This window comes from Tamandua tetradactyla, chromosome 5 (assembly GCF_023851605.1).
Source record: "Tamandua tetradactyla isolate mTamTet1 chromosome 5, mTamTet1.pri, whole genome shotgun sequence".
Lineage (NCBI taxonomy): Eukaryota > Metazoa > Chordata > Mammalia > Pilosa > Myrmecophagidae > Tamandua > Tamandua tetradactyla.
The window spans coordinates 186,354,939-186,378,559 of NC_135331.1; the positions used below are offsets into that span (position 1 = coordinate 186,354,939).

Consider the following 23,621-nt stretch of genomic DNA (forward strand, 5'->3'; position numbering starts at 1 on the left):
TAGCTTTCACAGTGTGACTGTGTGATTGTGAAAACCTTGTGTCTGATGCTCCTTTTATCTACCTTATCAACAGATGAGTAAAACATATGGAATAAAAATAAATAATAGGGGGAACAAATGTTAAAATAAACTGAGATTGAAATGCTCGTGATCAATGAAAGGGAGGGGTAAGGGGTATGGTATGTATGAATTTTTTTCTGTTGTCTTTTTCTTTTTCCAAATTGATGCAGATGTTCTAACAAATGATCATGATGATAAATATGTAACTATGTGATGATATTGTGAATTACTGATTATATATGTAGAACAGAATGATCATATGTTAAGAATGTTTGTGTTTGTTAGCTGTTATATTTTTTAAAAATTAAAAAATTAATTAGAAAAAAAGAAAAGCCATGTTCTTCTAATCTAATCTTGTGGGTGCAAACTAATTGTGGATGGGACTTTTTGAGTAGGTTGTTTCCATGGAGATGTGGCCCACCCAATTGTGGGTGGTACCTGTTAATTAAGTTGTTTTCGTGGAGATATGACCCACCCAATTCAAAGTGGGTCTTAATCCTTTTACTGGAGTCCTCTATGAAGAAAATAAAAGGCAGAAAGCAGAGAGAGAACTTAGAGCCAACACAGAGAGCAGAGAGATGAAACTAAGACACAGACATTTGGAGATGCTAAGCTCAGAGATGAAACCCAGAGGTTGCCCCAGAGAAGCTAAATGAGCACTTACAGACACTTAGAGAGGAAGCCACAGGAATCAGAAGCTGAAAGCAATGAACTGGGAGCAAGGACCAGTAGATGCCAGCCATGTGCCTTTTCAGCTGAGAGCAGGGTTCCGGATGCCAGACACCTTTCTTTTCTCTGGATGCCTTAATTTGGACATTTTCACAGCCTTAGAACTGTAAAATTGTAGTCTAATAACAATTCCAAGGATTTCTTTCTTTATTTGTCAATGTCATCTTAATTTTCAGGATAAAAATATTACCTTTAAATCTTGTCAATAAAGACTATTTCTGAACCCAGTATCCAAGTGTTCACAGTAGTGCTTTGGGAAACTATTTACTTGCATGTTTCTCCTGAAGAATTCACAGCACGTGCCATTTCAAGGTCACAGCTCACTAAAATCTTATAATAGTGATGTTTTTCTTTCTTTTCTTTAGCATGTAGTACTATTTTAACTGCCTTATCACTAACAATAAGCTAGTGTCAACTTCCTGAAATTCCAGTTCCACGTGATTAAAAAAATGGGCTTTTCCCATAATTAAAACTTAAAATTATGTAGTAAAGTGTAAAAATAAAATTATAATCTGAATAAGCTGGTATTTTGGAACACATGAAAAAACAAGATTACCCGGACTTCTTCAAAAGCTCTTCATTTCTCCCATTTTCTCACCTCAAGTTTGCTTCTCTACCCGCTGCTTCCTGGCATCCACCTTGTTCTACTCACACGACTCTCTCCAGTGACACAGATTACCTCCTGGCCACGGATGCTTCTTTGCCCTCCCCGCAGCCGGCCCTCCCAGGGGCCTGATCACACCTGCTCGCCCTCCGGTCTGCTGGGGCCGCAGCTTCTCCTGCTCAAGGGCAGCAGCACATGTTCCTTGAGTTTGCAGATTTTGTTAAAGGCCCTGTGAGGATTTCTAAAGGCAGCATGAGATACACTAACAGATGCCCGGAGGCAGCGCAGAGTCTATCAGGGAAGCGAGATACCACGTACATGCAAATACCACATGTGTATATACAAATGCTAAATCAATTCTAGAGCGATGCATTAAAGGATGCGTAAAAGATTTGATTTTTAAGGACGTAGCAAGACGTAACTCCTTGTGGAATTCGTCTGTGAAAATATCACAGAAGAAGCCTGCTGCAAAACTCTGCCCGGCCAGATTAACTAGTGATGGCTATTTTAGAAAATTTATATGGATTAAATATTTCATATCTATTTTATTCTTGCATATGTCATATTACCTAGTTTTCACACTCATTAAAAGTTACATGAGTTAGTATGTGTGAAATCAAACTGGGACATAAACGTAAATTAAGTGCACTTTAGGCTCACGGAATATAACTTTTATTCCAGCAAGCACTGTCATGTTCCCCTGATGAGAGATTAGGAAAGAGGTTAGACTCAGCTTCATCCCTGCTATTAGCTCAAGGTCTCAGGGTATGAAACTCCCTGCTGGAAAAAGAGTGGCCCATGGAGAGCAGAGACTGAGCCCTGGGCTTTAGACACCCCTGGAGTGTCTGTGAGCAGGAGAAGTGGGCCACCAGTGGGGCAGGGGACCTCCCAGGCAGGCAGGGGCCCATTAGAGTCCCGTGTGCGCAGGTCCGACAACAGGGCGCAGGCAGTGCTGTGAAAGCGGTAAGACCAGGGCACAGAAGGCAAGCTGACAATCTGAGGACGGAAAGGTGGCTTGGTCACTGTGGAAAGTCGTGTGAGTACAATGGAAAGGTGGGCCCCAGGTGGCCCTGCATCCGGCAGCAAACGGGCAGGGAGGAAGTGGAGGGAATGAACAACTTGTTAAAAGTTTGATGGGAAAGAAAAGAGAGAAATGGATGGAACAAGAGTTGAGGAGTTGGCAAAATAGTTCATTAGTAACAACCAAGGTGTCACATAAATTCCAAAGAAGATGGTCTGTGCATTATAAGAATGAGTTCATACCCCCCAAAAGTATATAAAACTTGCTAATATCTTTTAAATTCCTAAACTTGTGCACTTTTGGTTGTATATTTAATATAATTCAGAAATTTTTCACTTCTATATATCCTTTCTATCACCTACATTCCAATGCTCAGGACAATCTCTTTTTCTTGTTCTTATTTGTGACTTATAATTTCCTGACAAGTTCTAGTAATTCTGTCTCTAGAATCTTGCTGCATCTGACACCCTACTTCTCTCCGTACCTACTGCCAAACTCCAATTCAGAGCAGAGCGTCCTCTTCAGTGTCACCTCCTCCTTCATCCAGCATTTACTGAGCTTCTCCTAAATCTCTCTGCCAGATATGGAAGGCGCAAGGATTAATGGTTTCCCAGCCCTCAAGCAGTCACAGGCTCAAGGAGACTCAGGCTGACACATGATTGCACTATTCCCAAAAGTGTTTGGAAGAGCGGCATTGTATCATCTTCATGTAATGTGCCCTTATTATTCTCAGCTACAAATATTAGGAAAAAATTTTATCAGTTATATTTTGACTTTTTATGGTTAATTTGATCTAAATTAAGAAAGCAGTAAAAGCTTAAGTTTCCCTTTGAAACTACATTTTCTAATTTCCATGAGGCCTTTAGGGGCAGGAGCTTCCACTGGAAAGTCTCTCCTGCTAGCATAAGCGCACGCCTTTAAGGATGCCTGTCTGCCCTCTGGGCACTTCCACTCCTTGTGGGCACAAGTCCGCACATTGGCGTATGATCTGCAGCATTTACTCTACCCTTCCTTCTGACGAGTGCAGCCGGCCCATCCTCCCCGAGTGGTGGATGGAAATGGTTCCTTCCATGGCTCATCTCCTCCCTGTATCAGAGAGTTTTCACAGTAAGGAGAGAGAAAGGAGATGAATTTTTGATGGGAGATCATGATACAGAAATTGCGGTGCTTACTGGGTTCTGTTTTACTTCTAGCTACAAGAAAACACAGGAGACCCTGAGTCACGCGGGGCAGAAGGCGACCGCGGCGTTCAGCAACGTGGGGACAGCCATCAGCAAGAAGTTTGGAGACATGAGGTACTGTCGGGAGGGCGGGGGTGGGGGGAAGATGTCAAGTTCTCGGCTTCCCAAGAACAGAGGCAGAAACCTAGCAGTGGGTCTTCTTAACATATTCTTTCATAACATGTGTTTTTCTTTAGTTTAGATGACAAAAGTTTCATGGGACTGAGATAAGTTTTTAGGTTGGGAAGTTTCCTGCCTTAAGGTCAGCCTGGGGCAACCCCATCCTAAATACCCCTTTCCCTGGGCCCCAAGGAAGGGGTGCCCTGCAATCCCTTTATATGTTAGCAATGAGGAGGACGGAGAATGAATAAAGCATAGGCTGAACCTTAACTGCCATAATTTAAATGGCAATTTAAAATAGGCAATTAGCGTAATATGCTTTGAAAAAATATTCTATGTTACATTTTCACATATATTCATCTAGTATTTTTTCTGTGCTGAATGGATACCTATTTATTCTATTGTTGGATAAAGGTATCATATGGTAGATGCTTCTTGCTAGTGCTGTTTCTCCACTTTAGAAATATGTTGTAAATATGCTTAAAAATATCTATCACACCTTCATTTTTAGTAGCTCTCTTATCGTCTGGTGCATAGCTACAGCATAACTTTTAAACAAGTGCCCTTTATATGTTGGTTATTTTATTATTTTACTAATATATAAAATTGGTGTGACTATCAAGATAAATTTTGATCTGAGAACTAAATGTACCCTCAGACACCAGAAAAAAAAGGTGGTATTGGCCATTTTTATTTTTTATATTATGTACTGGAAAATTATCTTATAATCACTGATTTTTTTTGCATGTTTAAATATTTATCATAGTTTATTTTTATTTTTTGTTATTATTTAAATAGGCATATACAGTTATTGTGGAATAACTGGACAAGAAAGAGATAAAGAACATAAAATATTCCTGATTGTATTCCCTTCTAGACGTTCCTGCTTGATGAGTTTTTTTTTTTTTTAATTTTAAACTTTTGTTGTAGTAACATCCACACAAGACAAGATTTTAGCCACTTCCCAGTGTACAATCCAGTGGTCTCAATTACTTTAACAATATTGTGCAACCATCACCACCATCCATCACCATGACTTTTCCATAGTAACTCTGTGCCCATTAAAACTCCCCATTCCCGGCCCCCCTCCCCACGCACCCCTGGTAACCTACAGCCTACTTTCTATCCCCATGTATTTCACATAAGTGAAATAATGCAATATATGTCCTTTCATGCTTGGTGTGACGTCTTCAAGGTCCACCCATGTTGTAGTATGTGTCAGAACATCGTTCCTTTGCACAGCTGAGTAATATTCCATTCTGTGCACATACCGCACTTTGTTTATTCACTCATCTGTGGATGAACACCTGGGTTGCTTCCACCTTTTACGGTGCTGCTATGAATCCTCACGTAACATATCTTAGTTCCTGCTTTCAATCTTTTGGGATATATACCTAGACATGGAATTGCTGGGCCATTTGGTAGTTCTCTTGTAACTTTCTGAGGAACTGCCAAACTGTTGCCCACAGCAGCTGCACCCTTCTACATTCCCACCAACACTGCACAAGTTTTCCTGTTTTTCTGCACCAACACTTCTTTTCCCTTTTTTGCATAATAACCATCCTAGTGGATATGAAATAGTATCTCATTGTAGTTTTTATACCTCAGTTTATTTTCATGTACATTTTACATCTTTTTTAAATCTGTGTGTATTTATATTACTGAATTTTTAAGCTATTACTTTCTGTATTACCCTGCAGTTTGACACCTGGAGGCAAATATTTGTATCTTGGGGTTTAAATTACCTTTTGGCTTCTAAAATTGTTGACTTGTGTCCAATAGTAAGGCACCATCTCAACAACTTGGCATTTATGGGGTTAAAGTGAAGTAAGTACATGTACATGAATCTGGGTTCAGTTTTATCTCATTTTTACTAATGCTGGAATAATGAAAAGCAATTCAAATTTTTTGGAGGCAGTGTGTGACGGGCAGGTAAACCTTCTGGATTATTAATTCATTTTATTACAAATAAAATTTGTAGTTATTTAATGGCATTAAAAGATTTACCCAAATAATCCCTTAAAACAGGAAAGACCCTGTTGCCATTATACACAAGAAAACAAATTTTGACAAAATATATCTTGAAGCTTGTTTTAAACTCATATGCCGGGTGGGCCACGGTGGCTCAGTGGCAGAGTTCTCGCCTGCCATGCTGGAGACCCGGGTTCGATTCCCGGTGCCTGCCCATGCAAAAATAAATAAATAAAAAAACTTGTATCCCCAGATTCCACCTCTCGGAGGGTGATTGAATAGGTCTTGGGTGAGGACCGAGAATCAGCATTTGCAACAAGCTTCCGGGTGATGCTGCTGTAGCTGGACAGGTTACATACCTGGTGTCCTCATTTACAAAATGAGGATAAGAGTGACAATGCCATCGAGTTATTGTGAGAACTGCAGTTAGAAGAGAGCCGAGCATGTATCAGTCGCTCAATCAATGCTAGTTTTCATCCTTACTAAGCCACCCTGTCAGCTGCAAGGTGGTCCATGTAATGGAAATTAGGGAGAGTCCACTAACATAAAGCCTCGCTTATTTTCATCATTTTACTTATATATAAAATTGGGGTCAATATCAAGGTAAATTTTGAACTGAGAACCAAATGTACTCTAGACACCAGAAAAAAAAAATTGGTCTTGGCCTGCTACTTATTATTTCAAAGTAGCAAAGAACTTGGCTTCTTCACATTCATAAATTGATTGTGTTTAACATCAAGACCGTGTCCATTGGCTTTCCTCCTAATTCAGTGTGGTTTTGTGTAGGGTAATGGACAATCTATTTCCATTGAGTTCTCAATGGAAAAATTGAGTTCTCAATTTTTCATTAAATCACTGCTCAATATAGAGGTTACAACACATGCATTATAAACTGTGGCTAAAAATATTGGAAAATGCAGCCTATGTTATCAGAGACTCAAATATAGTCCTGCAATATTTTGTAGCATTTGAAAAATTCAGAGCTGTATTTTTCTGTAAGATCTAACATTTATATATGTGAGGGTAATTTTCTATGAAAGCTACAAGTTTTGCAGAGAGTGTTTATGTTAAAACAATATACATAAAAAGTCAAATTTAAAATTGCTTAAGTTTAATGAGGATTTTTAAATTAGAAAAATGTGTAGGTTTTCATTTTTTTCCTTCAAATTTATGTGCCAGTTTATAAAATGATAGTAGGGACATTTTAAAATTTTGTCACAAGCGTTTTACTTTAAAGTCCTCTTTGATTTAAAAGTGTCATATTATTCTATATTTTTATTAGTTACACAATCAAATTCTTTTGTGCATTCTGGGAACAAATTTCTTACCTGTTCAAAAAGATTGCCATGAAATTCAGATACTTGGGAAGAAAAATAGTACCTCTCAGTTTTTCTTTAAAATAATTCCAAATTAAAACTCACAGATTTTGAAAACCTAGGATTTGGACCTTTTAAAAATCCAAGGCAAAGCACTATGTTAGCATTTAATTTATACGTTTTGTAAAACTAAGTTTTATTTCCAGAGCTCAGGTTCTCCCTTCAGCCCGACCACTGTCCAGTCAGGTTGCCTTGGCCCAGTCGTGGAATTGTTCAGTCTCCTTCTCTGTGCATAAATTAACCTCGTTAATACGGCCCTAAGGACAGTATTTCCTATCACATTAAAGTGAGGTCATTTTCATGAAAGCACTTCAAAGAAACATCAGCTGTTGGAGTCATTTTTACAATAACATTGACAATTTCGTGGAACTTTGCAGTGAATCTGTTCAAACTGTGACCCGGCAGTGAGGAAATGTTGGAGGAGGCACCGTTTAATTAGAGAGGTCCAGCCACCTCCATGTATCCATGGGAATAATAGGCAGGACATTCTAAGACATTGTAAAATAATTTTCAAGATGCACTAACAAGTCAGTACAGTTTAAAAATAAGAGACCCCCCCCCAAAAAAAAGAAAAACAAACAAACATGGAAGCTGAGGGGTGAATGGAGCTACCTAATTTTCGCTTTTGAAGTTCTGGAAGTGGGGGCAAGGCGGGCGGTGCCCGGGGCGGGCTTGCTAACTCTGCTCTGCTCTTCTCTCCTGCGCGCTGGCTGCAGATCGCACTCCATCGGGTAAGCCCTGCCTGGTCTGTCTGTCTGTCTGTCTGTCTCGCTGCTTCTCTCCTTCCTCTACACTGTGCCTCCCACCACCAGCACACCTCCCCTTCCTGAGAGAGACGTGACCCAGGAAGAGGCAGGTCGCTGGGCACCTGCCACACTTAGACACACTGCAGGCGCCCTGGAAGGCTGCCCCGTGTCCACTGCTGAGCAATCTCTTGGCATCTTGCTTGCTGACAGCTCTTCACTTCAGTAAAGGTCCTTGTTTTAGCCATCCTCAGAATTGAGAGAAGAAGGAAAAAAAGGAAAGGAAAATGGTACTTGAGAGTTACAAAAATTTCTAAAATTTATGGAGAGTTAAGTTGAGAAAGGAAAGCTCTTTCCTCTAGATGGTTGTGTTCCTTTGAATTTCTTATAACGATTATTGTATGGCGGCTCCACCTTCAACTTCCTGAACCTTCTGATGTTGAAGGAGAGAAAGACTGCTGGAAAAAGGGCGTTTGTCATGAAGTGTGCAATCGTCAGTTCCCAGCCTCTGAAATGAGCCTTTTTACTTAGGCTGGAATCTTGTCACTTTTTTTGTGAGTTTCTCTTTCCCAAGAAAACTGCCTTAAAAAAAAAAAAGATGAATAGATTGGAAATGCTGATAAACTTCTTTTATCACGTTTATCTTGATGTAATTCCAGAGGAAATACTTTGCCTATCGTTTCTAAATAGAATGTCAAGGGTATCCCTTACATTTCCCTGTCCTTTTTCCCCTGCCTTTCCCACACTAGTGACCGCAGCTGCTATGTCTGGGGAAGGGTGAGGCGTCTGACCTGACCTGTCAGCCTCCTGGGAGAAGAGAAAGCAGGGCGGTGTGGAGGTGTGATGGGGAGCGCCAACCCGGGAGCGCCAACCCGGGAGCACCAACCCGGGAGCACTGGCCCGGGAGCACGGACCCTATTTTGCTTCCTCCCCCACCCTGAGCCCTGCCTTCTGAGTGGAACACTCACATAGACAATAACGGGCACTCCAAGGGAAAGGGAGAAGGCGGCACCCCTTAGCATTCTCCGGAATATTGATATTTGTAGCAGATGACCTTGAAAATTAAACCAGAATGGAGGCCGGAGTCTCTGCTGTCACGTGGCTGCGTGCATCGTGTCTCCTGGCACGTGCTCCCCGGAGGGGGCGCGACAACTGCCTCCTCCTGGCGCTGTCCCCACACCCCGGGCTCTCCCCGGGCTCTCCCCGGGCTCGCTGGCTTCTCTCTGAGCAGAAGCGGTGGGAGAGCCCGGTCAGGCCAGGAGAGGAGGGCCGAGGGCTTCCGGACCGGCCTGGGGGAGTCCCTCTCCTCAGACTGCAGGTTCAGGGGGCCTCCAAGGAGTGCAACGATATGCAAGCACCCACATTTACGCCTCCTTTCCACCCGTGACCCCTCACCCCACGGGAGCTTAGCGTCCTCTCTCTGGGGCCGGCAGGGAGGACTGGAGATAGTTGACATCGCTGCTGTAGAACTGTGAATAGGGAGTTTTTCATGTACTTATGTTGTGCTGTTCTCTTTTTCTCTTCCTCCCTCCCCCTTCTAATCTGCTTTGCCCTGAAGCTACTCCATTCGCCATTCCATAAGTATGCCTGCTATGAGGTAATGTGTGTAAATCATTTTTACCTTTATTAATGGGGAATGTGGATGAAGTCGTTGCTGTATTGATATTTACTCCGAGCTTGTTCTGTTTCGTTCAATGAAATTACTGGTGTGCCAGCTAACTCTCTTTTCCGTGGGCCCGAGGAGCAAAAGCTGACAACTGCATAGAAGTATGGAGCATTGGGTTTGGGCTCTTGACCAGATGAACTGGTTTTTAATTCAGTCCCTGCTGTGCAGACTGAGACAAGTTATTTGCCCATTTCATCTCCACTGCCTTATCTGTAGGTAGGGTTACACTGAGTCATAAACAACGTAACCTGTGCGAAGCCCCGAACATTCTGGCCACACTTGCAAAAGATGAAATGTTTTCTATTTCAACAGAATTAAATGCCAGCCTGAAAGAAAATAGAAAGGGAGGCAGAGAAGACAAAGAGGGCCCTAGTTCTAGAAGGAATATCATTAGTCTTTTTAAAGTAGAGGTTAACATGGGCAATAAAAATGTTCTTATAATAACTGGCTAGATGATAATGTGTGTGCGAGACATTTCTGAATAAATGAGGGACAAGAGGGCAAGTTTGCATGGCTTACCGATATGAGAGAACGTCAAATAGTAACAGAGTACAGAAGAGTCAATGTGAGGCTGGGAACCAAAGATGCAGGTGGAAGGCCTGCTCTGCCAGGAAGGAGTTCTGCAGCCCTGGGGAAGGCAGCCTGGTTTGATACCAGCTCCCTCGCATTTACAATAAGCAGCTAGAACCAGTACCACTCTCCTCACAGAGCAACCAGGACCCCACAGAGACCTTAGACTCTCATGGGGGAGCAGGAGAAGAGTGGGGAAAGCACGCTCCCAGGACCCTCTCCCACTTTGATGAGAACAGAGCCTCTTCTTTCTGCTTTCTGTATTGGGGTGTTAATATATTATAGAGGGGGTTCAGTTACTCTAAAGAGTGGTATGTATTGTGATTAAATCTGATTAAACGGTTTCTGTTTCCCAGCAGGCACTCTAGTGTAATTTAATTAGAGGAATCTCTATTCTGTTTTGTTGGGTGAACTCTCTTCTACACTGAGGTTATTTGGTTAATTTGTTGATTTAGAAATGTAACCACAATATTTTCCCCCTAATTCTTTGATGAATAGAAGGTAGAGAGTCAAGATTGCTTAGTTCATCTTTGAACGACTTGCTCCCCCAAGCATAGGAACCACAGATTTAGTAATGCAACTGCAAACTCTGAGCAACTTGTCAAATTTGGGGTCTGGGTGGCCACAGAAGGTCTGCAAAAAATTAACATGATTTTCCTCTGTGAACCAGGAATCTATCTAGTGGCAGGTGGGTCACATGCATAAAATTGCCTGCAGTTTCTTTTAAAAAGATGATTTGACTCATCTAACATGTATCCATGAACCATTAGGCTTAGCTGCCTGCCTGCCCTGGTCCTGCACCTTGTGAGCTGACTTGGCCAAATAAAATCTGCAACTGAAGTAAGAGGCCAATAAGTATATAATTTTAAGTCATTCAAGTGAAACTCCACTAATACTTCGTCATGAAGCAGGCTTTATGGAAGATCACTCAGAGGAATTAGACTCATGCCAAGCTGCAGTTCCTCTGAACCCTTGTTAATTCACGCAGATGGAATGCACAAGCATTTCTGACCCCCTGGAGGTCACAGCCTCAGGGGACAATCCCTAACAACCAAATTCACTCAAAAACATATTCTCCATGTTGGTTTCCTTTCATAGTATTGGGGTCTGCTTCATTCCATCCCATACAATGAACCCCATATTTTTAGCCATTCTCCCTCATGAAGTTTTCCAGGCCATTTTGCTTACTTTTTCTGCACTCAAGAGAGGATAAGTTTCTCAAATAGAGTAACATTTGAAAACTGTCTCAAATAGAGTGACATTCAGGTGAATTTTATGATTAGAAAATGATTGTAATCGTAGTTGCTGAAAGCTGACAGAGATACAAGTTTCAAGATACATTTTTAGCTTAGTTCTTGTTTCTATAGTTGGACTCGGTGACACTTTCAACGGTAATGATATCATTAAATGGTAATGCCACATGGCCAAATCCAATATAGGAAACCAAAAAGTACCAAATGAAATACCTACCTCTTAAAATAACAAGATGGTATATAGAGTGTTTAACACCGTGGATGAGTTGCAAACAAAACGTTAAGAGGCTGTGAAGGTTTTGTCTGGTAAGAGAACAAATAGGTGTATTCTCTTTAGGAGGAAAAATTAAAACACAGGCCAATAAAGCCATTCGTCACCAGGCATTAGACACATAATGGGTATATTTCAACTTAAAATAATGAAAGCATTAACTTTCAGAAATACCACTTTATGTTTATCAGCAAAATGATTACTTTTTCAGGCACTGGAAAAGAAAAAAATCTATGAACCTTTTTTCCTTTAAGCTATTTCTGTCTTGTCTCACATTCACTGAAATAATAAACTACTTTAAATCACCAACAGGGAAAACTTGCATACAACATTCTTCAGACTTCCCACTGCTTACAAAACGCTGAGTTGGGAAAAGGAGTGTTGGGATAGAAACAGATTTAATTAGTAAGTGAAAAATTCAGCTCTCTACCACTCCTTTGATTTGCTGGAAATGATTTACGCCATGGAATCAGTGCAAGGATATCCCTGTCAAATACTATATTATTTATTCTTCAGTTGAGTATCCAACCATTTTACTTAGAACGATACATTCCAGATTATGGTTTCTGGACCTAACCTGGCAGAAGCGAAATATATTTTAAAGCGTGGTTGGTGCCGGCAGTAAACTAACAGCTGGCTTCTGTGGGTACAAATAAGAGCAGACAACCAACAGAGTGGTTACAAGAGAGCTAGGTCTTTGGAGCTGACTTCTCTTTTTTTATTATTTTAGGAATTCTCCTACTTTCAAATCATTTGAGGAGAGGGTTGAGACAACTGTCACAAGCCTTAAGGTACAGATGAAGTGAACTGTGTGTGCTTGAGTCCGCTGAAATCAGGACAGCTCATGCTTTGCAGCCGTCAGTTCCAAAGGCGGTGCCAGGCTGTGCAGGCGTGTAGGCAAATGTGCACAAAGTCAGTCTTTTTCCCTTGCATACACATCTACAAATAAAACTAGTATGGAACAGTGTAACTGTGTCCTTACAGAGCTGTTTATGTACTGCGTGCAGGGGTTAACTGTTCATCACAGTGAAATGGGTTGGTGTTCACCCCTTCAGCTCGTCGCTGGTTAGAATTCTTTAATCTATCCCCCAAAAGTGGATACCTGAGAAAGGCTTGCAGAGGGGCTAAAGGACATATGAACTGCGAATTCTGAGTGTGAGTGAAACCTTGCAGCAGCCAAGAGCTCCTCTGGTTTAGACATGGACCTACAAAAGCAAACCTGAAGTCACGTCTCGTACTGCCACCCACTCTGTGTCCAACACCTGGAAATGTTTACCACATTCACATACCAAGCACAGCATGGTTACCGTGGACCAAAGATTAAGCTGGGTCTCAAATGCGTTACTTCATGATACTAATAATGCATTTGATCCCTGGGCATAAACAGAAAATAAGCCTATCACATGGGAGGTGCTGAAAAAGGTCACTGAATTTATTGTTTGTGCACAGATAAGCTCTACAGGAGAACAGAACAAAAATTGAATCAGTCTAGTCTTACAATGTGCATAGAGAATTTTAAAAATGGAAAAAATTATTGAAAGGACTAAGATTATTTTTAACACAACGAGCCTCCTAAGCAATGATTTAATTACATCTTGATAGCATGGTTTTGTATACAGTCTGTTTCTGTATTTTGATATTACAGGAAAAACTGAGATTTTGTTTGATCTTGAACCAGCTCACATGCTGATTTTCCAGTTCTATACCACAGAGCTCTCCAGTGCTACCTGATAAAAAGTATCTGAGGTTGCAAGCCATTCCCTACCAAAGGGCCCCAGAGAGTCTTCCCCATAGACCTCTACTTTATTAGACCTGTGATTAAGTGTTTAAGACCCTAAAAGAAATTGCTACTCAGTGTTTGCTGCGCTTGCATGGTTGGTGACTCACCAGCAGCCTCTATGGTGCAGCTTCCCTCCCCCGCTGGTTAGAACCCCTCCCCACCCTGGTCAGAACCCTTCCTACAGGACAGCGACCTGCAGGAGCCTCAAGGTGCCTGTTCATAGGGTCGCCTCCTGAAAGGGGGAGACGTCCAGGGTCACAGACGTTTCTCCTACCAGAATACCTAGTATCAAAACAAACGGCTTTACAATCCCAGAGGTCACACCTTGTCCTTGGGCCATCCGAGGAAGATGAGTCCTGTTGCCTCCTAGACAAGTTCTGTATTGGAGAAGTTGTATTTTTGAAGTTTTCTTTAGAAGAAGGGGATATGAAGAAGCAAAAGAATAAAGAACAAGCTATTTTCATTGGCTTTTAGGAGATTCTGGTAAGCTCCCAGCTCACATATGATTTAAGTGATTCTTCAGTCTTACTTTTCTCACTTCCCCGGGGTGGAAGCAGAGCCTGCCTCCTCCTTCCGACAGGCACAGGATGCACTCAGCCCGGCACTCGCCAGCCGGGGCCAAGACCTCTTGAGAGTGGATTCTCTGCCTGGGTTTGCCCCCCATCCCGTCCGCCTCCCATGCCTGGCCAACACCTGTTTCCCCTTTTTCTGCCCACCCAGGCAATGGGGAATAATCAATAATTATACTTTGTGTAAAACCTCCCACTTCCTCAATAATTACAAATTTCTCACTCCTCTTTTTCTTCCCCGAGACTAAATAATAAATGTTTAACCCTCCTTTCTGTAGCTTATTTCCTGCATGGTTTGTTTTCTGTTCGAACTCTTCTCCCCACTTTCTCTGTTTTTCGTCAATTATCGACCCTGAGTCTGCCTTCTGGCGAAGGAATGATTCTTGAATAAGTGAAGTTCCTTGCAAGGCTATATGTCCCATTTCTCATCACAAATACTGCTCTTAAGCATGATTTTTAAAACACCACTTACAGTGAGTCATGTTCATATTTGTGTTCTATTAGAAATAAAATCCACTCTCCTGCCATCTTGTCACACAATCTGTCACACACCAGGTGGCATCTGTACCCAATTGACTGTTCTTCCTTTATTCCCGATTCTGCAGCTAATTTGATTTTCCATGAAATTCATCATAACCGTATAAAATGTACTCCTTTCTGCCTAAATCTTTGCAATGCATTATTACTTCATGACATCTCAGTGGGTGCCACCTGTACCATCAACAAGCGTATGTTCTATTTTGTTCAAAACCAACCAACAAATAAACAGGTATAAAAAGCATCAGACCCGCAATTCCTGCCCGTGAACCCCATTTGGTATATTTCACCACGTCCCAGTGAAGCATCGGTGCCCACTTCCCCTTCCTTTGTTCTGCACCCATGCCAGGCATGTCATGTTTTTTTAGAGCACCTATGTTGGACAAATACATCTTGTGGCCTGAATCAACACCTTAAAAAACAATAAAAGCCAGAAGGATTATACTTCTTGTTTCTTTATGTCTTCTCAGTCAGCTACTTTGTTATGACAGAGATCAGGAAGCCCAACTCAATAGTTCAAATGAAATTATATGCAAAGAACAATTATAATTTTCAGGACAAAGTGAAAAGCCCTTACGGCTGGAGTCCAGGTCTTTGGTTGCACCGGCCCTTGCGAAGGGATTCAGTGTCCAGCCAGCAAGCCCAAGTGGCAAACAAACCCCTCAATCCCACCCCATTCTTCCCCAAATTGCTTTATTTCAAAGTGGCTGCCTTCTTCTTCATTTTACCATTATGATTTGAGAAAATCAAGATGTAAAGGTATGAGACAGAACCCAAAAGAAACATGCAGTAGTTGCTGTTCACCTGATTTAACTCTGTACGTGACTTCTACTGCAAAAGAGAATTTGAAGTTAGAAAGAAAGAAAGAGGAGACATGGGGACTGTGGCTCACCAAGCACCCCTCTTTGCTTTGATCACTTACAGAGCCCAGAAGGAATTGGTTCCTTAACTGGGATACCAGCAAGTACCCAACCCAGACTGCCATTCATTTTTGTAATGACCCATGAGATGAGCTAGGAATGATTTTACATTATTAATTAATCAAAGAAAATCAAAAGAAGAAGAGAGGGTGCCAGGGTAGTTCAGTGGTAGAATTCTTGCCTGCCATGTGGGAGACCCGGGTTCAATTCCTGGCCTGGGTGTTTCCCAAGGGGAAAAAAAAATTAACAAATGATGCTGCAATAACTGGATGGTCACATGGAAAAAGAATGAAATGTGACCCCCCACCATACCGCACACAAAAATATATATATATCTTTTAAATTACCCGCAATTCTGGTTTCAGTGTCCACAGATAAAAGCTCTATTGCCACACAGCCACACTTCTTCACTCAGGTATTGTCTGTGACAGTTTTCCTGCCGCAGAGTGGCAGGGGCGAGTGTCTGCGACAGAGACGGCGTGGCCCCCACGCCTAAAAGAATTACTGTCTGGCCCCGTGCAGAGAACACATAGCCAGCTCCAGCTCCCAACCCTGGAGCAGAGCAGAAAGGCTGAAACTGGTCAATCAAAGGGCTGCTGCAGGGAGGGATGTTAGGGGCGCTGGGGAGCAGCTGTGCACGCTATTAAGCCCGGGCGGCCTTCCTACAGGCGCCCCTGGGCTGGTCCCACCCCTCGCCCAGCGCTGCACCTCCTCGACAGCGCCCAGGTGCGATGTGGCAACAGTCCCGCTCATCTCCCCTTTACCTTCCTTTCCCACGGTGCTTCACGCAGAGGCTGGCGGCTCAAGGAGGGCCGGAGACTATTAAAAATTCTCATTAAGCATTTTGAAACTATTGAATATTCTTTTGAAGGGCTTTTTTGCCAGGAACGTTTCAAACTACTTTAACTTATTTTTGAGTTGCAAGTTGGTTTCTTCCTGTTTCTATTTTGTTTGACCGATAACAAGAACGCAGAAGGCCCCAGAGCTTTGTTTTAGGGACTGTTTCTACTGTAAAGGCAACAGCTAGAGAAAGGGGAAACGACCCCGTGCCCCCAGCCCCGGTCCATCTCAAGGCAGAAACTGGGACGCGGGGCTGGAGCCGCTGCGGTCAGGAGAACCCTGCGCAGACCCCGCAGCGCCCTGCCACACCCCAAGTGGGAAAATCTAAAGTTAAGTCACTTAAAGTACATGGGTATCTTTGTGAAATTGGGGGGGATTCAACCCACGCTCCAGCTCCCCGCGGCTCAGAAGGGCGCCCTGGATGAGCGGGTAGAACCTGCAGGCCCACTGCCGGGGTCAGGAACCAAGAGCGTGACCTGGACCAGAAGTGGCAGAGCCTGCAAACTCCTCGGGCACAAGGGAACTCGGTTCTGCCCTGGAACCCAGGCATGGGCCACGCAGCCTGTCACAGGGAACCCACGTCTCCACATGCTTTCCGTCTCCCCTAAAGAGAAAAATATATATTTCTGAATTTGAAAGTAATCAAGCTATGGCATTCTTATAAAAACGTGATAAAAATAACAATAAATAACTGACGGCGGTGGTTTTTTTTTTTTTTGCCTGTTTGCCCATTTCAGACGAAAGTAGGCGGGACGACGCACAGCGGAGGCAGCTTCGAGGAGGTCCTCAGCTCCGCCGCCCAGGCCAGTGCGCAGAGCTCGGGCGCAGGTCCCCGGCGGGCCGAGGGCGCCCCGGAGCTGCAGTGCTAGGCAGCACCCACCCCGCCACCGGCGCCCGGCCCCTCCTCGCCTCCAGTCTCCAGACCTGAAGACCAAGCCCCCTCGGGAAAATGAGTCACCGAGATGAATAAAAGAGTTTTTCACTGGCACTTGTGTTTATGATGAACTGAGCATTTGCCCATCCCACTTCGGTGTCCCCAAATGGTCACCTTTAGAAGGTCCCCACCTGACCGGATCCCTCTCTTTCTGTAAGTCAGGGCGTTTCCCAAACTCGTACCTGTCCTCTGCTTTGATGCCCTTCCGGTGGGCCTGCCTGCCCTTGAAGGCTGAGCCAGCACCCCTGGTGGGTGCCGGCTAGTGGGTGGCCTCCGTGGGTCACCGTCCCCAGCAATGCAATGACACTGCAAATTCTCCAAGTTCCCTGTGGTCTCCCCTGCCTGCATAGGCTACACAAATTAAATCGTTAAGCAACTACAGCACTGAATTGTAATGATAAGACTTTGAATTCTTACTTTAAGTCTTTGGAACTATTGATGACCTCAAATTTGATAGTTGTGATTCTACAATGTTATTTTAAATCAACTTCTACTGCTATTTGGTGAACATATGGGAAAATAACTAAGACTCAGCTAACCTCTGCTGCTAAAAAAAACCTCTCCAAATCTAAAATTCTCTCCAGTCTACACAAAGTCATAGTTAACTCAGGTAAGGGATATCTGAAAAAGGGACACCTGGAAAATGGCAGAAGCAGAGTTCTGCAACCGCTTCCAGCTTGCAGATTGTTCCTATGTATGAAAAGAGCATCTTGTTAATATAATCAGATTTCCTGGAGCCATACTGTATACTTTTCTTCCAAACAGGAACATATATACATTAGGTAGCAGGGCTATATCCTTAGGATACATTTGAAAATGTACGCTGAATAGACCTACTAACTAAAAATCATAATGGAAAAAATCCACATGTACCTGTATGGTATTGATTGATCATATTTTTTGAATTTATTATTAAATATAAGCAGATGTATGTGCTACAGTGAAGTAAAGCCAATTTGGGAAATCCTATTCAAATTAGTGGCGCTGGACAATCTGTGCACCAACTGAAAACCAAGCCGGCTAGGGCGCACAAGCCCTGAGGCCTGGATCCTCTTAGCAGAGGGAAGGGAACTGTGGACTTGAGTGAGGATGGACAGACGTGGACAAAGCAGCCCTCCCGGGAGGGCCCTGTGCTGGCTTTCTCCCTGCGGGTTGAAGTCACAGCCCACAGAGGACTCAACGGCGGCGGGCTGGTCCGCCCACTGCAACCTCGGCTCCAACCCCTTGGGCTGAACTGCCGCCGCGGAGGGGGCCGTGGCCGCCGCCTGGCTGCCGTCAGCAAGAGCGTGGTGCAGGAAAGGCAGCTGCGTGGCACTCTAAACAAGTTCTCTTCATTCACCGTCCGACTTCCACACACAAGTCTCTGCCTCACAATCCGAAAACATACTATTAAAACTGAAGAGGCAGTGGGCCACGGTGGCTCAGTAGCAGAGGTCTCACCTGCTATGCCAGAGACTCGGGTTCGATTCCTGGTTCTGCCCATGCAAAGAAAAACAAAAACTGAATAGTGGGTACAAGGGTAGTTCAGTGGTAGAATTTTTGCCTGCCATGTCGGAGACCTGGGTTCAATTCCCAGCCCATGCACTTCCCCTGAGCAAAACAAACAAACAAAAAACCCTCAACAAATGGTGCTGCAATAATAGGATAGTCACATGGAAAAATAATGAAACGTGACCCCCACCACACAGCATACAAAAAAAAAAGACAGTAGAAAAATAATCAAGAAGACCATTTGTGCTAACATACTATCTCAAGACTTCAAGATACCTGAACTACTGTAAATCACTCTTCAAAGTTCTAATTTACTCAGTTTTGTGAAAACCATATTCTCATCACCTCTATTAAAGGTTTTTTAAAAATTATTATTCATTCTGATCCAGAAGTGATATTCAGAATGGCTATGACATGAGTTCCCTTTTTTTTCGCTGTCATAGGATGTGGGTGGACAAGCCATGCCAGGCTGATTAAGATAATCAAATCAGCCGTTGGCAGATGGGTGCTCGCCATCTCCTCCCTGGCTCATTCCCCGAGAGCTGCCTGCTTCCCCTCACTTCGCCTGTGCAAGCCTTCCCAACTTGATCCCGATTTGATGTCCAGCTGAGCTCATTCTCATGCAGTTCACATCCATAAGTGCTCAAAGGTATCTGCACAAAATTTTTTTAAAAATTTAAAAAGGTATTTTCACAAAAAGGCCATAACCCTTTACTAATAAATCAAAATAACTTCAGCACAACACATATATGAAATGATACCTCAACAAAAAAATGTATTTCAACAGTCAAAAATTCCAGTAAATTGTGATTACAAGATAAACTGACTTTTTAAAAAATGTGACCCATTCTGTAATTCAACTCTTTATTACTTTTTGAATAGTGTTGCTATGGTGGAAAATATTCATAAAGTTATGCTGCAACTTTATCTTACAACCAACATCTCATAAAGATTATGACTACCGGTAGGTAGGCCATGTCAGCACAGCAGTCTGCATCCTACTCTAAATGATACATTTTCTTATAAATCTGTTCCTGAGCAATAGAAAACAGAACACGCTCTATTACGGACATCTTGATATACTGTGCCACCCAGTGGACAACCTGGAGAGAACGCAGGCAATGCGAGCTGCTCTCCTGCCCGTTTAGTGCTCCAAAATTACCTGTCGGCTTGAAATTTGTTGGATTTTCCTATAAAATGGTGAATAAGTTGTGAATTTCAACCCCAACACCCTCCTCTCACCATCACATTGCAGTTGGATGGATAAAGAAAGCTGGTGGTGAAGTTAGTGATTTAATATGAAACATTTCTTCAAGCAGTGAAGTCCTGATGCATGCAACATGGGTGGAGCCTTTGAGGACATTACATTGGGTGAAATAAGCCAGACACAAAAGGACAAATATTGTATGATCTCAGTAATATGACCTAGTCATAAGTAAACTCGTGGTTACGTCTAGAATCTAGGCTACAGGAGATTGAATGAAGCAGAGAATGGGGAGCTGATGCTTAATTTGTGCAGAATTTTAAGATTAAGTTGATTGTAAATGTTTGGAGATGGATAGAGGTCATTTTAGCACATTATTGTGAGTGTAATTAACAGTGCTGAATTATGCATGTGAATGTCGTTGAAAGGGGAGGTTTAGGGTCACGTATGCCACTGGAAGGAAAGCTAGGGGATAAAACACACAAACACACTCACACAATTTCTGCAAGCCTAGTGTTCAAATGAAATCTCAAATTGCTAGTATTTGGCAAAATCTTATTGTTTCTTTTGATAATCTCCATCTAAGGATGGTAAATTCTTTACTGCCACATTTCTATTTGACCTTTACTTCATACCATAAAATAAGTATATAAGGCAAACCAAAATAACAATCATAAATCTCCAACAGAAATCAGCCCCAATCTCACCTTTGAATTGAAGACTGGCAATATACTTAAATAAAACGGACACAGAAACTACCTCACAAGGCACTTCACCAAAGTCATTTCTCTCAGAACGTCAGATCACTTCACGTGGCTTAGAGATTGGACAGATTGGACATTTTGTTAGAATCAAGTTCTCAAATTCATGGGCAATGAGAATTCTCTAACTGCTGGTGAAATGCCAGTCAACAAGGGTAAAACAGTAATACGGAATTCTGTTTTGTTGAGTTCAACCCAAGAATAATAATTTATACTGCATCATAATTCCAGGGCTTTTTATTCTGAAGACCAGTTCCAGGGAAGAAGCACGTCTCTTTTTCAAGAAAAAAAATCTATGTGATAATGCTCAAATATTTAAGGACACTGCTGGTAGACTGAATAGCTATCTTCTTTAACTGATCTGCATTTTGTTCTTTTCTTATTAAATTTGATTTTATTATAACACCAATATATTTTAGCTTTTGCTTTTTTAAAACATATCACCTCACTGAGGAAGGGTGAGGACTAATTGGGAATCACTGCTTGGCAGGTAAGTGATCAACTGCAACAATGAATTAGTGACCCGAGCAGTGTAAGGCTGACCAGGAAAGGCCTCCAAGGTCACTCTGAACCATGCTGGCTACTTATGAAAATTTTAGCAGGCAAAGCATTCAAAATAAAATTCCAGGGACATAGAAAACATTCTGGTTATAAATATTTTAACTTTGTGCACATTCTCATGCCAGGATAAACAACCCAGCCACACTGGAAGATGGAATTGTTTTCCTACCAATCACATCTCCAATGATCATCAGACTTGGCACCCTTTCTGCTTTTCAATGCAGAGCAATCATATGTACCTATTTGTATGGCTTCTGAGAAGTTCATGTACCTTGCTTCCTGCAAATTGGGTATCCATGGATACTGTGAAAAGTCTCCAAAGAAATGCTGCCTAGAATCTCTAAAAGGCCTTCTTCAAATGGAAAATGACATTTGAGTTCGAGAGCCCTCACTACCCACTGAGATGCCGAGCAGGATGGCTCTCCTTCACCCACCATGCAGGGGCTGTGCATCCCTTACAGGCAAGCAGGGGTGGGTTACTTACCCTGTCTTGAGTGGCCACTTCCCCTTGGATAGGAATAAATCATAAAGAGAAGGACAGAAGAAAGGGAAATGAGGGGAAGGAGGCTGATTTGATGTGCTCCCTACATAAGGCCCAGTAACCCCAACAAAATATCTTCCAATTAAATTTCTCACCTGGTTCATATCATCAAGATCTCAATATTTGGAAATGAGAAATGGAAATACATGAAGGAAGAAAAGTGGCATGTAAAATTGGATGCCCCTGAGATTTTGTAGGTTTATCCAGAGTGATGCCTTGATAAATTCCAGAGTGATCTGAACAGTGAATAACAAAGTATTTGCAAAGCCCCCTTGGGGGAATGGCGAAAGAGGGGAAATTCAATATCCCCATTTGGAGAATTCCTGATGTTCTCACAAGCAGTGGGGATGACCAAATCAATAGGCCAAGCCCTCAATCTTGGGATTGTCCATATGAAACTTATCCCCACCAAAGACTGGCTAAGCCTACTTAAAATGAGGCCTTAGAGTCACCCCCAGAGAACCTCTTTTGTTGCCCAGATGTGGCCTCTCAGCCAACACAGCAAGCAAACTCACTGCCCTCCCCCTCTCTACGTAGGACATGACTCCCAGGGGTGTAAACTTCCCTGACAATGTGGGACAGAAATCCCAGAATGAGTTGGGTCTCAGCATCAAGGGATCGAGAAGACCTTCTCAATCAAAAGGGAGAAGAAAGAAATGAGACAAAATAAAGTGTCAGTGGCTGAGATTCCAAACAAAGTCAAGAGGTTATCCTGGAAGTTATTCTTTTTTTTTTTTTTTTTTTTTTTTTAAAGAGGGAGGAAGGGAAGGAAAGACAGAGAGAAGGAAGGAAGGATGGAAGGAAGGAAGGGAGGAAGAAAGGGAAACATCTTTAAACATTTTCTTGTTTTATTATATTTTGTTTGTTTGTTTGTTTTTTACATGGGCTGGGGCCGGGAATCGAACCGGGGTCCTCCGGCATGGCAGGCAAGCACTCTTGCCCATTGAGCCACCGCGGCCCGCCTGGAAGTTATTCTTATACATTATATAGAGATCTGCTTTTTAGTTTAAGGTATATTAGTGTGGCTAAAGGGAAGTGCCTGAAACTGTAGAGCTGTGTTCCAGTAGCCGTGTTTCTTGAAGATGACTGTATAATGATATAGCTTTTACAATGTGACTGTGTGATTGTGAAAATCTTGTTGTCTGATACTCCTTTTATTTACAGCAGGGACAGACGAGTAAAAAATATGGATAAAAAATAAAAAATAATATGGGGAACAAATGTTAAAATAAACTGAGTAGACTGAAATACTAGTGATCAATGAAAGAGAGTGGTAAGGGGTTTAGGGAAAAAAATAGGGGGAACAAAGGTTAAAATACATTGGGTAGGGTGGGCAATGGTGGGTAAATGGCAGAATTCTCGCCTGCCATGCCAGAGACCTGGGTTCAATTTCTAGAGCCTGCCCATACCAAATATATATATATATACATAGACTAGGTTGATGGAAATAGTGGTGGTCAATGAGAGGGAAGGGTAAGAGATATGGTGTGTATGAGGTTTTTCTTTTTTTTTTAAATTTCTTTTTCTGGAATGATGCAAATGTTCTAAGAAATGATCATGGTGATGAGTATACAACTATGTGGTGATATTGTAAGGCACTGATTGTACACCAAGCATGGAATATTCATATGTTAAGAATGTTTGTGTTTGTATATTGTTTTGCTTTGTAAAAACAATATTAAAAAAAAAAGCCAGATGCCCTGATGCACAACCCCAAATGACAATGAGGATGGGGGTGAGGTATGAGATCTGTTAGTAAGTTTACAAGTCTGTGATCGGAGAGATAAAGCAGGTCACAGTGAGATACAAAATCAGGCTCAAAGACAGTGATCATTCAAATAAGGCAGCATTTCATCTGGACAGAGGGCAGTATTTTTTT

At 42.4% G+C, this 23,621-nt stretch overlaps 1 protein-coding gene across 3 annotated transcripts in view; it reads left to right on the plus strand.

The window, feature by feature from the left end:
• TPD52L1 (TPD52 like 1) overlaps positions 1-17,238 on the plus strand; it is a 109,062-nt gene extending 91,824 nt beyond the window's left edge. Inside the window, exons 4-6 of one of the 3 annotated variants that reach the window (XM_077162807.1) lie at positions 3,608-3,709; positions 12,335-12,395; positions 16,988-17,238. In XM_077162807.1, coding sequence (XP_077018922.1) covers positions 3,608-3,709; positions 12,335-12,395; positions 16,988-17,119 — 295 coding nt within the window. In that variant the 3' untranslated portion in view covers positions 17,120-17,238. Of the gene's footprint in view, positions 1-3,607; positions 3,710-9,402; positions 9,442-11,916; positions 12,026-12,334; positions 12,396-16,987 lie in introns of those variants that run through there. The other 2 variants (XM_077162808.1, XM_077162809.1) reach the window with 2 other exon arrangements.
• Positions 17,239-23,621: the final 6,383 nt, after the last annotated feature.